This window comes from Ranitomeya imitator, chromosome 1 (assembly GCF_032444005.1).
Source record: "Ranitomeya imitator isolate aRanImi1 chromosome 1, aRanImi1.pri, whole genome shotgun sequence".
NCBI lineage: Eukaryota > Metazoa > Chordata > Amphibia > Anura > Dendrobatidae > Ranitomeya > Ranitomeya imitator.
The window spans coordinates 919,004,939-919,019,798 of NC_091282.1; the positions used below are offsets into that span (position 1 = coordinate 919,004,939).

The 14,860-nt window shown below is 40.5% G+C and overlaps 1 protein-coding gene across 5 annotated transcripts in view; it reads right to left on the bottom strand.

Moving 5' to 3' along the window:
* Nucleotides 1-14,860, bottom strand: part of FAM13A (family with sequence similarity 13 member A) — a 353,932-nt gene that overhangs the window by 190,421 nt on the left and 148,651 nt on the right. For all 5 annotated transcript variants that reach the window (XM_069743550.1, XM_069743547.1, XM_069743545.1 and 2 more), the window contains one exon: nt 2,886-3,036. In XM_069743550.1, coding sequence (XP_069599651.1) covers nt 2,886-3,036 — 151 coding nt within the window. The remainder of the gene's footprint in view (nt 1-2,885; nt 3,037-14,860) is intronic.

A 14,860-nucleotide genomic window follows, 5' to 3' on the forward strand; every position in this document is an offset into this window, starting at 1 on the left:
GGGTAAACATCGGGTTACTAAGCGCAGGGCCGCGCTTAGTAACCCGATGTTTATCCTGGTTACCATCGTAAATGTAAAAAAAAAACAAACACTACATACTTACATTCCGGTATCTGTCCCTTGCCGTCTGCCCTGCGCTTAGTAACCCGATGTTTACCCTGGTTACAAGCGAACGCATCGCTGGATCGGTGTCACACACACCGATCCAGCGATGACAGCGGGAGATCCAGCGACGAAAGAAAGTTCCAAACGATCTGCTACGACGTACGATTCTCAGCAGGGTCCCTGATCGCTGCTGCGTGTCAGACATAGCGATATCGTATGAATATCGCTGGAACGTCACGGATCGTACCATCGTAGCGACAAAAGTGCCACTGTGAGACGGTACCCTAAGACAAAACCAGAACTGTAACAAACAAAACACTCAATGTGTGAAGTGATCTTTTGTATTCATTGGGTGTATTCTATACCTAATGTTTTGGGGGAATTATGCATCCCTTTACTAGACATTATGTTTTTGTTTGGATCAATTTTCTAATGATAAAGGGGTGATCCAAAGTAAACTAAATTTCATTCTTAATGTCTGTTTATTTGGTGCCGCAATCTAAGCCATTTTCTGATATATTTGTATTAAAAATTTCCATATATTTCCCTAACTACACTATCTAACTGTTAATGTGGAGATCATTATACAGTGTGGATTTAGAGGGACATTATACAGCTTGGGGGTCTTCATAAAGAGTGTGGACTACTTGGGGGAGACCCTCATACAGTATGAGAGTGAATATAAAGTTTTCGGACTACTGTGGGGGCCATTATACAGTGTGAGTGCTAATGTGAGGGCCATTATACAGTTTAGGGTCGATCATACAGCATAATGACTACTGTGGAGGCTAATATAAAGTATGAGGGCAATTATTCAGTCTGGGGCCCAATATACGGTTTGAGGAGTACTATGGGGATCATATATTGTATTTTGAGGGAGCTGTGGGCCCCTCATACTGTGCATAGGGGAGCTATGGCACCATCATACTGTGCAGAGAGAAGCTGTGGGCCCCTCATACTGTGCATAGGGGAGCTATGGCACCATCATACTGTGCAGAGAGAAGCTGTGGGCCCATCATACTGTGTATGGGGGAGCTATGGCACCATCATACTGTGCAGAGAGAAGCTGTGGGCCCATCATACTGTGCATAGGGGAGCTGTACATTATTAGATGTTAAGTGAGAACTTAAAGGGACTCTGTCACCTGAATTTGGCGGGACTGGTTTTGGGTCATATGGGCTGAGTTTTCGGGTGTTTGATTCACCCTTTCCTTACCCGCTGGCTGCATGCTGGCTGCAATATTGGATTGAAGTTCATTCTCTGTCCTCCATAGTACACGCCTGCGCAAAGCAAGATTGCCTTGTGCAGGCGTGTACTATAGAGGACAGAGAATGAACTTCAATCCAATATTGCAGCCAGCATGCAGCCAGCGGGTAAGGAAAGGGTGAATCAAACACCTGAAAACTCCGCCCATATGACCCAAAACCAGTCCTGCCAAATTCAGGTGACAGGTTCCCTTTAACAAGCATTATTGTTACATGGGCACTCAGAGTATTGTGACTTTCAAAGGTTCACATGGGCCATTATTAGTTTCTAGGGACTAAATATGGACACTGCTTTTTTAGGTCACTTGCATAGGGCATTAAAATTACCCCCTAGAAAATATTAACATCTAGAGACCACAAAGGAGCCATTTTACCTTGTAAGGGGCATAGTGTTAGGCATTATTAAGTGAGGTAAGAAGAGCAGCTATTGTACCAGATAGCAGTTGCAGTAACAGACGCACGGCCGCATTGAGTTATCAGTAGGTTGAGGAATTTGTGCAGGTTGGGAATAGATGGGGACAGTGCTGGGAATGTGAGGCGTCAAATGTGTCTGTTGTAAACTCTGCAGATGATTCATGGCTGAAGAAGTAGACATGATGGTCTGAGTAAGATGAAAAAGACAGGAAAAATGAATAACTCCACCAGGAAGAATGTCAGCTGCAAGTTCCTAGCAATAACTGTACTGTAATCTCTTCTATGTTCTTCAGAAATGGTATCTACCACTTTATAGGCACCATATGGCGGTAATATCGGTGTTTGTCATTGTATAGAGATTTATTTTCAGTAATACCATGGTCATCTGCTTAGGTTCTCCTATGCCCAAAATTAGGGTGTGCCACAGTAGTTGTAATCAAGATTACCAGTTTAGGGGCCCACTCAGATTTTTCCTCCCCCAAGCTATACCACTAGTTACACCTCTGATTCATAGCTTTAAATAGAGAAAATACGGACATTTCACAAATGTGGGTTTTTTTTCACACAATTTTTTGCACTACGTGAGATAAAGTTAAAAAAGGTGTTGTCTGGCATTTTCATGCCATTCCCAGCTCTTCCCACTTTGCCGAAGCTGGGGTCCAACAGAGCATAATGACCCCCGCTTGTCAAATTCATGACAAGCGGCGGCGTTCACTATGCCACAAATCTTACTCCAGAAGAGGCCACGCCACCATGCGCCAGCGCGTGCCTCTTAAGGAATCAAGAGCGTCTACTCCAACAAGACCAGAGTCTCTTGCCGGTCTTGAGGAATCACCCCTTATATATATATTTTTTAACCTTTATACCAGGTACAGTATGTTACTATGAAAGTGGATATTACGCTGTTGTAGAGTTGAGAAATTTCCTACTGCATCTGTTGATTTTCATTTGCTTTTTTTTGTGTGTGAAGGCTGCAGGCTATTTTCTGACTTTTCAAGGACATTTGTGATTATACATTTTACTTCTCTTCATTCATCATTCATTAGTTATACATGCTTGAACACATTTTACATATATTTGGAAAAAAAAAGTTCCACTTACTTTTACAGTAATAATTCTGGCCATGTCCTCGCACAATGCATACTTCTCTGTGAGATCACATTCAAAGAACTTTGGGTAATCTTCCAACAACTTGGCCACAATTTTGTTGCAAATTTCCTGCTGCTTCATGCCTTCAAAGCCTGGAGATACACTATGAAAAAGAAACCTCTATGTCACACAGCTTTATAATTGACTGGAGGAATTTTGAGCACAATGATTAAAACAGTATTCCTATTTAGGAGGGTGATCTCCAAACGGTAATAATGACCTGCTCTCTGGGACCTTTTACAGTCCTGTTTGATGGAGGATCAGTTTGCTGTCTACCTGTTTCTAACCCTTGAGAACCCTAAATAAGTAGCCATGTGGACATGTAAAGAATCCCTTTAATCATCACCATTGTGATCTTTCGCTTGTCCTTGAAAACAATAGAAGTCCTTGAGCACTTTTGAGAGTGCTAAAACTCACTTTATAAATGACATGCCTTTGAAGCTTACTAATGTCTTTTTTTTGTGGCAGGAAGCGTTAGCTTTTTTAATCGTCAGCACCCCTTTGAATTTGTACTGCTATTCAGAGCAGGAGAATAAGGGAAGCCTTACTAAGCAAAACACAAACTGTGGCAATAAAAATTGGCACTCCTAGGGTGTGGCAAATATTTTATGTCCTTTTCATACTTTGTCACGGTAGATTGTGCTGAGAAGGTCTTTAGAAAATGGGACTTGGGGCAAAGGAGTTGTACAATGCTTGAGATACAGTGGGGAAAAAAAGTATATAGTCAGCCATCAATTGTGCAAGTTCTTCCACTTAAAAAGATGAGAGAGGCCTGTAATTGACATCATAGGTAAACCACAACTATGAGAGTCAAAATGAGAAAACAAATCCAGAAAATCACCTTGTCTGATTTGGCAAGATTTATTTTGCAAATTATTATGGAAAATAAGTGTTTGGTCACCTAAAAACATGCAAGATTTCTGGTTCTCACAGACCTGTAACTTCTTCTTTAAGAGGCTCCTCTGTCTTCCACTCATTACCTGTAGTAATGGCACCTGTTTGAACTTGTTATCAGTCTAAAATACACCTGTCCACAACCTCAAACAGTCACATTCCAAACTCCACTATGGTGAAGACCAAAGAGCTGTCAAAGGACACCAGAAACAAAATTGTAGCCCTGCACCAGGCTGGGGACACAATATGCAATAGGCAAGCAGCTTGGTGTGATGAAATCAACTGTGGGAGCAATAAGAAAATGGAAGACATACAAGACCACGGATAATCTCCCTCGATCTGGGCCTCCAAGCAAGATATCGCCCCGTGGGGTCAAACTGATCACAAGAACAGTGAGCAAAAATCCCAAAACCACATGGGGGGACCTAGTGAATTACCTGCATAGAGCTGGGAGCAGAATAACAATACCATCTGTAACACACTATGCCGCCAGGGACTCAGATCCTTCAGTGTCAGACATATCTCCCTGCTTAAGCCAGTACATGTCAGGCCCCGTTTGAAATTTGCTAGAGAGCATTTGGATTATCCAGAAGAGTACTGGGAGAATGTCATATGGTCTGATGAAACCAAAGTAGAACTGTTTGGTAGAAACAAAACTTGTGTTTGGAGGAGACAGAATGCCGAGTTTCATCCAAAGAACACCATACCTACTGTGAAGCATGGGGGTAGCAACATCATGCTTTGGGGCTGTTTCTCTGCAAAGGAACCAGGACGACTGATCCGTGTACATGAAAGAATGAATGGGGCCATGTATCGTGAGATTTTGAGTGCAAACCGCCTTCCATCAGCAAGGGCATTGAAGATGAAACGTGGATGGGTCTTTCAGCATGATAATCATCCCAAGCACACCGCCAGGGCAACGAAGGAATGGCTTCGTAAGAAACATATGAAGGTTCTGGAGTGGCTTAGCCAGTCTCCAGATCTCAATCCTATAGAAAACCTTTATGAGTTGAAAGTCCATGTTGCCCAGCGACAGGCTCTAGAGGAGATCTGCATGGAGGAATGGGCCAACAGTGTGTGCCAACCTTGAGAAGACTTACAGAAAACATTTGGCCTCTGTCATTGCCAACAAAGGATATATAACAAAATATTGAGATTAACCTTTGTTAATGACCAAACACTTATTTTCCACCATAATTTGCTAAATAAATCTTGCCAAATCAGACAAGGTGATTTTCTGGATTTGTTTTCTCAATTGGACTCTCATAGTTGTGGTCTACCTATGATGTCAATTACAGGCCTCACTCATCTTTTTAAGTGGGAGAATTTCACAATTGGTGGCTGACTAAATAATATTTCCCTACTGTACTTTTCTCCAATGTAGGTCAACCAGTTGGCATAAAGAAATGTAACATTTCTATAAGAGGAACTACATTTATTGTACAGTGCATGCCTATATGATAAATATGGTGCAGAATCTGCCTGTCTCACCTTGTTTTAGTACACTATTTTAAATGTACCCAATCAGATAATTTTCTCTATTGCTGCCTCTTACCTATCATCTCTGGAGGTAACTATTAGTGATGAGCGAACGTGCTTGGATAAGGAGTTATCCAAGCATGCTCGAGTGTTAATGGAGAATCTTTCGAGTGCTCTAATACTATGTCCGAGTTGCAGTGGTTCATGTCTCGCGGCTGTCTGACAGTACACAACACATGCAGAGATTGCCTAACAAACAGGCTATCACTGAATGTGATGCGGCTGTTAACAGCCATGAGACATTCAGCTGCGGGGACTCTGACATAGTATTAGAGCACATCGAAGAAACTTTATTAGTACGCTCGCTCATCACTAGTAACTGAGTAGGTGTGCTTTCAGCCGTATGCGGCCACCGTTTATCTGCAGCTTGCCCTACTGCTGTATAGAATTCCCGGTGATCATTTGCATATTTTAATAATACATACACAAATGTAACCAATATATAAATACCCCATTATATGTTGAGTGTGCTCATCTTTGCTTAGCATAATCTATTTTTGTGCTGGCTTTCATGGAAGAATGCTGTGGGAGTATACACCGATGCATCAGTATTGTTTCAGACAATTGTTCATTTCCATAGCATTTTATAATAACCATTTTATGGCAAACTGGATAAACCTGTAGAGTATCAGTAAGGTTTTATCTTTCATACAAATTACAATGGCCATATGTACGATGCTCTACATAAGGTTGCTCTTAACCACTTAATACCAGATATTTATTGGACCACAAAAACTATGCAGTTTACAGCATGCACACTACTTTAAAGCCCCCAGCCTGTTTTCACCTTCTTGCCCATGCCAAATTTTACAATTCTGACAAGTGTCACTATACTACTTGCTGGAGATGGGTTGTATCTTTCGAAAACAGGAAAACACATATTTGGTAGACACCTTGCTATACTTATCAGGAGAGCTTTAAACTAGAGCAATATGGTATGGGAAATATACAGCGAGGAAAAAATATGCAGCTAATGAATTATTTTGAGAACCCTGCATTAAAAGTGGAAAGAAAGGACAAAAAATGAAAATAGAGTAGCAAGAGAAGCAGACTACAAACTAAAATTTGTCTATACAAATGCACAGGGCATGGGAAACAAACAAGAAGAATTGTAGCTGCTAACACAGGAAGAGAGATAGGATGTCATAGGCATCACTGAAACTTGGTGAGATGATATACATGACTGGAATACAAACCTTGAAGGCTACAACTTATGTATTAGAAACAAGATTAACAAGAAGGGAGAAGGTATTGCATTGTATGTTAGGAAAACATATGTCTCCACAGAGATCCATGCTTCAGAGAATGGTAGGTCTGTAGAAACTGTTTGGGTATGAATTCAAGGAGAGAAGAACATAAAGGACACTATTGTAGGTATTTACTATAGGCCCCTGGGACAGACTGAAGATATGGATGAACTATTTTGTCAGATATCTCTGTACTCAAAAAACTACGACATAGTAATAATGGGAGATTTTAACAATCCAGATATTTGTTGGGAATCACTCAGACAAAATTAATAGATCCAGAAAAATTTTATCTTCTCTTGCCGACAACTTCATCTTTCAAAATCTAGAAGAAAGAACAAGATGATCTGCAATCTTGGACCTAATTCTTAACAACAGGGAGGAAATGATTGAGGAAGTAAAAGTGGATTAGAATTTAGGAAGCAGCGATCACGCTATCCGCAAATTTTGGATTACAAGAGGAGGAAGACCAGCGAGGACTCAGACTTTAAGGTTGGACTTCAGAAAGGCAGATTTTAATGGACTCCGAAAGAGAGGAAGAATGGTCCAATGGCTGTATGTTCTAAAAGACAGAAACGTCCAAGGAAGATGGGTATTTGAATTGGACGCATTTAAAAGGAGGCCAGGGTGGACCAACACAGTACGTAATCACTTGTTAAAAAAGAAAAAAAACGTATATCATATGGAAAGAGGGGAACATATCTAAAGAAGAATATAATGCTGTTTGCAGGGAATGCAGGGCAAACATTAGAATAGTTAAAGCCAGTAATGAAGTAAGGCTTGTAAGGGAGACCAAAAGCAGTACAAAAGGATTTGGAGGTTATGTCAAAAGCAAAAGAAAAGTCAAAGATGCTATAGAAATTTTACAGGATGAAAAGAGTGAAGTGGTCAAAAAATATGTTGAGAAGGCCGAACTTTTAAATTTCTATTTTGCATCTGTGTTCTCTAAGAAAGAAATTGTTACATCAACTGATCTTCACGGTGCCATAGAAGGAATAAAAGAATCCACTCTATCTATAAACAGAGAGAGATGGTGAGGGAACACTTAGCCAAATTAAATTAATTTAAATTTCCTGGTCTAGATTAATTACATCCTAGCGTACTGAGGTAGCATAGAAAATTTCAGAACCACTGGGCAGAATCTTTGAAAAATCCAGGAGAAGTCACAGAAGATTGGAGAAGCGTAAATAATATCCCTATCGTCAGAAAAGGAAAGAAGACAGAGCCAGGAAATTACAGGCCAGTGAGCCTTACTTCTATACTAGGAAATATATTTTAACAATTTATTAAACAACATGTATGTAAGAATACAATAACAAACCAGAGCCAGCATGGATTTGGAGCAAAAAAGTCATGCCAGACTAATCACTGACTGGGTGGGTAACAGATGTGGTAGATCTAGTATATCTCAACTTCAGCAAAGCATTTGCTAAAGTATCTCATACTATTCTTACTGAAAAAATAATCAAGTATGGGATTGACAAGGCTACAGTTAGGTGGATTCATAACGGGCTCAGTGATTGTACTCAAAAAGTGGCAATAAACGGTTGCACATCCAATTGGAAGAGTGCTTAAAGTGGGGTACCACACGGCTTTGTCCTGCCCCAGTGTTTTTCAACACTTCTACAAATGATTTAGATAAGCGAACTGAAGGTAAACTGATCAAATTTGCAGACGATGCAAACCTAGGAGGGATAGCCAACACTAGACAAAGCAGAGGAAGGATTCAGAAGGATCCAGATAAGCTTGAACAATGGGCAGCGACTAATAGAATGGTATTTAACAGGGAGAAATGCAAGATTCTACATCTGGGCAAGAAAAACAAAAATTACAATTACAGAATGGGAGGAATAGAACTAAGCTATAGCATGTGTGAAAAAGACTTGGGTATACTAATAGATCACAGATTGCATATGAGTCAACGGTGTGATGCAGCAGCAAAAAAGGCAAACACAGTTCTAGGATGTATTAAGTGAAGTATAGAATCTAGATCACGTGAAGTAATTATCCCCCTCTACTCCTCCTTGGTCAGGCCTCATCTGGAATTTTAAAAAATACATTGAAAAACTGGAGCAAGTTCAAAGAGCTACTAGGATGGTGAGCACACTGCAAAGTATGTCCTATGAGGAATGGTTAAAGAATCAGGGAATTTTTAGATTGCAAAAAAGAAGGCTAAGAGGAGACTTAATAGCAATCTACAAATATCTGAAGGGATGTCACAGTGTAAAGGGATCATCCTTATTCTAATTTGCACATGGAACACGAGAAGCAATGGAATGTGGTGAGCACTTTGAACACGCAGGAGCTTCATAGAATTTAATAACGTTGAGCCGTAAAAATAAGAACATATGTTTGTCCCACAAAAAATGTTGCTTTAACTCCAAATTTTTCTTTTTCACAAGGGCAACATGAGAAAATGGAAAGTACAATTTGTTGTGCAATTTCTCCTGAGTACACAGATATCCCATATGTGGTAGAAAACTACTATATGGGAAGACTCAGAAGGGAAGGAGAACCAGTGGAATTCTGGAGCTCAATTTTGACTGGAATATCTTGTGGATGCCATGTCACATTTGTAGAGCCACTGACATGCCAATACCGCAGAAACCCCCACAAGAGAGCCCATATTGGAATCTACAACTCTTGAGGAATTCATCTAGTGGTGTACTGGACATTTTTAAACTTCAGGCGATTTACAGAATTGTAGAACATTGGGCTGCATAATGGAAAATTACCATTGTTTACACTAAATTGTTGATTTGGCCCCAAGTTTTTAATTTTCAAATGGGATAATAGGAGAAATTGACAGTACAATTTGTTACACAATTTCTCCTGAGTGTACCAATACCAGTAGTTTTTCACTAATATTTAGTTAAAAACTACTTTTGAGGTATACTGCATAGCTCAAATGGGACGGGGAGCCATATTGGAGTTCAGATTTTGCTGAAATGGTTTGAGGGTGCAATGTCACACTGGCAGAATTCCTGAGGTGCCAGAATAGCAGAACCACTCCATAAGCCACCCCATTTTATAAATATATATAAGGAGTCACCGCGCTATACTGAGGTTAAAAAATGTGGATTGTTCACAATTAGCAATAAAGATTATTACAGTTGTCTTGTACTTACTTATACTACGAGTATAGGACTTTTTCTTCCGCTGTTGGATAATGTTGTGCGAGTGAGCAGTCTGCCCATAGACCAGTACGAGGTAGAACTGGTGGTATAAGCAGTGAGTAAAGAGCTGAGATTAACAGTAAAATGAGGCGCTGTGTAGGCAGTGTTGTTCAGATAAGGATGGTATGTCGTGTAAGCAGGTACAGAAAGCCAAGATCAATCATTGGATGAAGTACTGTGGTCTGCTAGAGTTGGTGGTGCAGCGTATTAGTGTCTGAAATAGCACTGGAGTCCGTGATCCTTGTGTGGAGTTGTAATAGCGAGTGGCAGAGACGCCAGCACCTCGTGTGCTCCGACCGGAAGCAACGCGGAGGACGCGGCGTGGAGAGGGGCGGAGCTAGAGTGACCTCACAAGTTGTAAGGATGGGAACACAGGAGAGACCGATTGCCAAAGCGTTTCGAGGGGTATCTCCCCTCTTCGTCAGGGTTAGCCCTTGCAATTACTAGACTGTGCAGAGTTGAGCGGTTTGTTGCCTACCCCTGACAGACCAGTGATGTGAAACCCCAAATGCTGCATATAAGATAAATCTTTGCCACATGCATCAACAGAGCAGTATTTGCAGTGAACGCATTTATCTCTTACAAGCAGAATGTGTGTCACTGTCAATCAAAGCAGGATTGAATCGTTTTTGGTTAGCAGTGTTCCACTAGGCAAAGGAGTGGTGTGCTATTGCATAATATGAAACAAAACACTTTTGAGATAAAAAAAAAAACTTCACAGCAATACAAGCAAAATAATCAAATAGTACATACGTGCCCTTCTACTCCCTGTTACAGCGCTGTGTCCCTGATGGTCCTCACCGTTTTTCTGTTTTCCATGGCTGTAGACATCACAGGCCCTACCAGGTACGGACTGGGACTGAAATTCAGCCCTGGCATTTGAAATCACACAGGCTCATGCTGTCCCTGTCCCCAAGCACTAGATGAAATAAATTACTAATATTACCCTGGATGGAGGAAAGCAAGATTTACTACAAAACCAATATTTCAAATGATTCCTGTGGGCTGCTGGGGTAAGTGACGGAGTCAGCGACTTTGTGCTCTCTTAATAATATGGATGTCTTGAGAACACCCATTCTGTTAACAACATAGCAGACAAGGCGGCCCATGACCAACTGGCCCTTCTGGCATTTCTAGAATTGCCAGTCCGGCCCTGGGCCCTACCCAGCTAGTGATACACAATGCAACAACTGAAGCTTAAAGGGAATCTGCTAGTAGGATCAACCTTAGGCTGTCTATATGGGCATCTAGGTGTCAGAAAGCTGAATAAAATGATACCTTGACTTCTGTAATCTGATGTCTTATTCCAGAGAAATCCATGTTTTTCTTAAATGTAAATGAGCTGTTAAGCTATGGAGGCAGATTCTCATGCAGATCTGTGTCCTGACAATAGTACTTATTACCAGTGTGGGACATGCAACAGCTGCTCTCCTGATCTCACTTCAAAGTTGTGTGTAATTATTATTATATATTTTTATAGCGCCATTTAATCCATGGCGCTTTACATGTGAATACGGGGCAAATATAGACATTATAACTGATGCAGGACAGTATTTCACAGGCAGTCAGAGTTACAAAATTCTTGCAATACAGCAGAGCTGTGAGAGCTGCAGCAAATGTATTTGTTAGAAGATAAAGCTCAGTTCTACTGTTCTGTGTTAGCAGTTTCACACAGCTAACGTCTCCTTATATTAAAAATGAACTCTGAATAAAAATTATCATGCAGATTAGTTTATGGCCCATATTTCTTAACAGCGCATTTACATGGATTTCTCTGGTATAAGACTTTGGATTGCATATATCAAGTTATAAGTTTATTCTGCTTTCTATACCTACATGCCCATGTAGAAAGAGGGGTAGACACCAAGCGCAATAGGGTCTAATTCGTTGGAGAAATTGGTCAAAATTAAGATATAGGAATTGCTCAACTTTTGGGGTGTTTAACCCACAACTGAGGAAACAAGGCATGACAGCTGCTGCAATACCATCAGGTCTGGAGATCCCGCCATCTAGAACAATTGGTAGGAGGATAGGAATTATAGCCTACGCTGCTGTGCTAAATTCAAGAAATCCGGAAGATGTGGTGAGGAATTCAATCATGCGGTTTATTCTCAACGTATTTTGAAGTTGAACCAACTTCTTCATCAGCAGAACCATAACAATAATAATAATAATAATATTTTGATTCTACTGATGAAGTTGTTTCAATTCAAAGAGTAGAGAATAAACCGCAATATTCAATCCCTCACCATATCCTCCAGATTTCATGAATCTAGCTCAACAGTTCAGACTACCACTACTATCCTCCTACCAATTATGCCCATATAGATGGCTTAGAAGGGTTGATCCTACTGACATATTCCCTTTACGAGCCGTTCCACTTGCAGCCAAGGACTGCACTAAATCAGTAAGAAGTATCAAGGACACATATATTATCTAATTACACTCCTCAACAACGAGAACGAAAATGTGAAATTATGGTAATTACAGTATCGATAGACATGTAACTGATGAAAAAATAGGCACAAATTTAAAAACATCTCCAATTATTCACAATCAAGTATGAGCGCTACATGAAGGAATGCATGTTTAGAGCACCCAGCCTGTCAATGGTTGCCCATGAGCTACATGCAGACTGGCATTGTTGCGATGAGAAATTGTTCATAGATCACACTGGAGAAAGAGCAATCCCCCTGGTTCCAAGACCAAATTAATGTAAGGCTGAGCTGTTAATGTACCAGGAATAAAGACTAAATGCGTCCAGCTGCCGTACATTATGCCACCTCACACCATAATGCCGGGATTCGTACCATTGTGATATTCCCTCAAGAAGTCCTCCTCATGGCATTGCACATGAGGTTTCCAGACCGTTTTCTGGTTATTATGCTTAAGGCAAAAGAAAGACTTGTAGTAAAAGAAGATAGATCTTCATTTTAGCCTCAATTGCCAACTTGTTCTGCACTATTACAGGCTGTAAAAGCGGGACCATGAAGTAAATGGAACACATGTAGCTGGACATCTCACACTCAGCACAGTTTCATGCAAATAACTTCTGATGATTTGTGTAGACACTGACGTTTTAAGCTTGGGACGTGATGTCCAATTTAACTTGCAGTACAGAATAGATCAATCGTGGAACTAGTGGTATGACCATTTTTCCAAAGTGTCTAGGAGTTGGTTTTCTACAAGACAAAAATTGACTGTATGTTTCTTGTGCTACTGTGAGCAGCCTGTGTCCTAAAATGTGTTACCATGGAAGTGTATACAGATTTGTCTCCCAATGATCACATTTGGGGCATCACTGGTCAGCAATTGCAAAAGGAGATGCCAGTAGCGGATCTTGATGATTTTTGTGCATTCCCCAGACCAACATTATTAACCTAATTGATAGTAGCCAAGGTGTATAAGTACGTGTATTTCTGCATGTCGTGTTCATACTCGATACAAAATAAATCGAGATATTTTGAAAATTATTGCCATTTAATTGTCACAGCTTTACAAGACAGAGAGGGGCCAGAAGATTGCGTTGTCTGATTTCACGTACTTCTGCACTGATTAGAAGCACTTCACCATAATATTAAACAGTGCAGGTTTCTGCTAGCAGTGCAGGGGTTAAACTGTTCAGTTGAAAGCTCCTGTATCTTTCCTGCTTTGATGGTTCAGCTGCTCAGTGTTGGCCACTCCCCTCTGCTATAAGTACTTGCCTCTGGCAATCAGGGATTGCCAGTGTTAGTTTCTTACTGCTTGGTTCTGGAGTTGGAGGGGTTGGTTGTTTAAGGAGGCCTTGAGTGTTGTTCAGAAGACTGTTGCTTAGTGATTTGTCTGTGTGCATATCCTCATCCTCTCCTATTTGGGTTTTCCTTCCTTTACTTCCTGGTGTTCCACTCTGTTGTTTGTGAGTATATATTTGTAATATTGGTATTTTCATTAATCCCTGTACGTATTCCCTTGTTAGTCGGCTTTGTGTATTCTTATACACTACAACTCCCCACTTCCCTGGGTGGGGAAAGGAACAGATAAGGGCTGATTTAGGAGCTCAGCAAGGTATGTGGCCCTGGCATCTTCACCATTAGAAGTAATCTGGGAAGCAGGGATAGCTAAGGTGCCCGTAGATTTAGGGATAAGGAAGGAGCCCCTACCTCCGGGATATCCTGCAACAGTGCCGTAACTATAATTAATCACACGGTATCGGTCACGATTTTGTAAATATAGTAGCAAAGAAAACAAGAATTTACTGTTTGTTTTTTTCTTTGCAATTGTTTATTGATATGATAGCCAGATAAAATCTTCAGCAATATTTTAAGGATATTACTTTATATATGGGTATGCACATATGAAATCTCTGCACCATTTCAGCAGCTCTTGGCAGGACAAACACAGTGGCAAAAAAGTGCATTTTTGCCTCGTTTTTGACTTACATTTTCAGTGCAGATTTTTCCCCACTCATTAGTATTGGTGAAATCTTCAGCAAAAACAGTGAAAGAATTGACATGCTGCTGATTTAAATTGGCACCGAATCTGCAAGTTACAAAAAGCAATGCGTGCATGAGACTCCAGGATTCGTATTCACTTTGCTGGCATCAGGAAACCCTTCAGGTTTTGTGACAAATCTGCGCTAAAAAATATGCTGCAAAAACGCAACATGTGCACACAGCCTTATGAATCCTCTTGGCTATGCAGAAAATACAAAAACTATCTAATACACAAAATAAATTTGGGACAAGCAGGCCACTACTTGGCATGATTTGGGACAGAATGCAGATGCATTTTTTTGATAATGTAAAGTTTTACATAATCAGAGCCATTCCACAGATTTGCACTTCCACACCCAAGTGTGCTTGTCCTTGCTGTCCACATCATTATCTGACATGGTAATATGCACATACATTTAAAAGCTACTGGGTGTTGCATAATGAAAGGAAATACAACACAAACACAACAGACGAATATGAGTCACAGACATTAGGAACACGCCAGTGCGACTCGAGAGAGTTTACTTTATATCCAAAACAAGGTCTATTAGAAAAAAGCAGATTTTGTCACGCCAGGAAAATAGATCTTTTATGTAAAC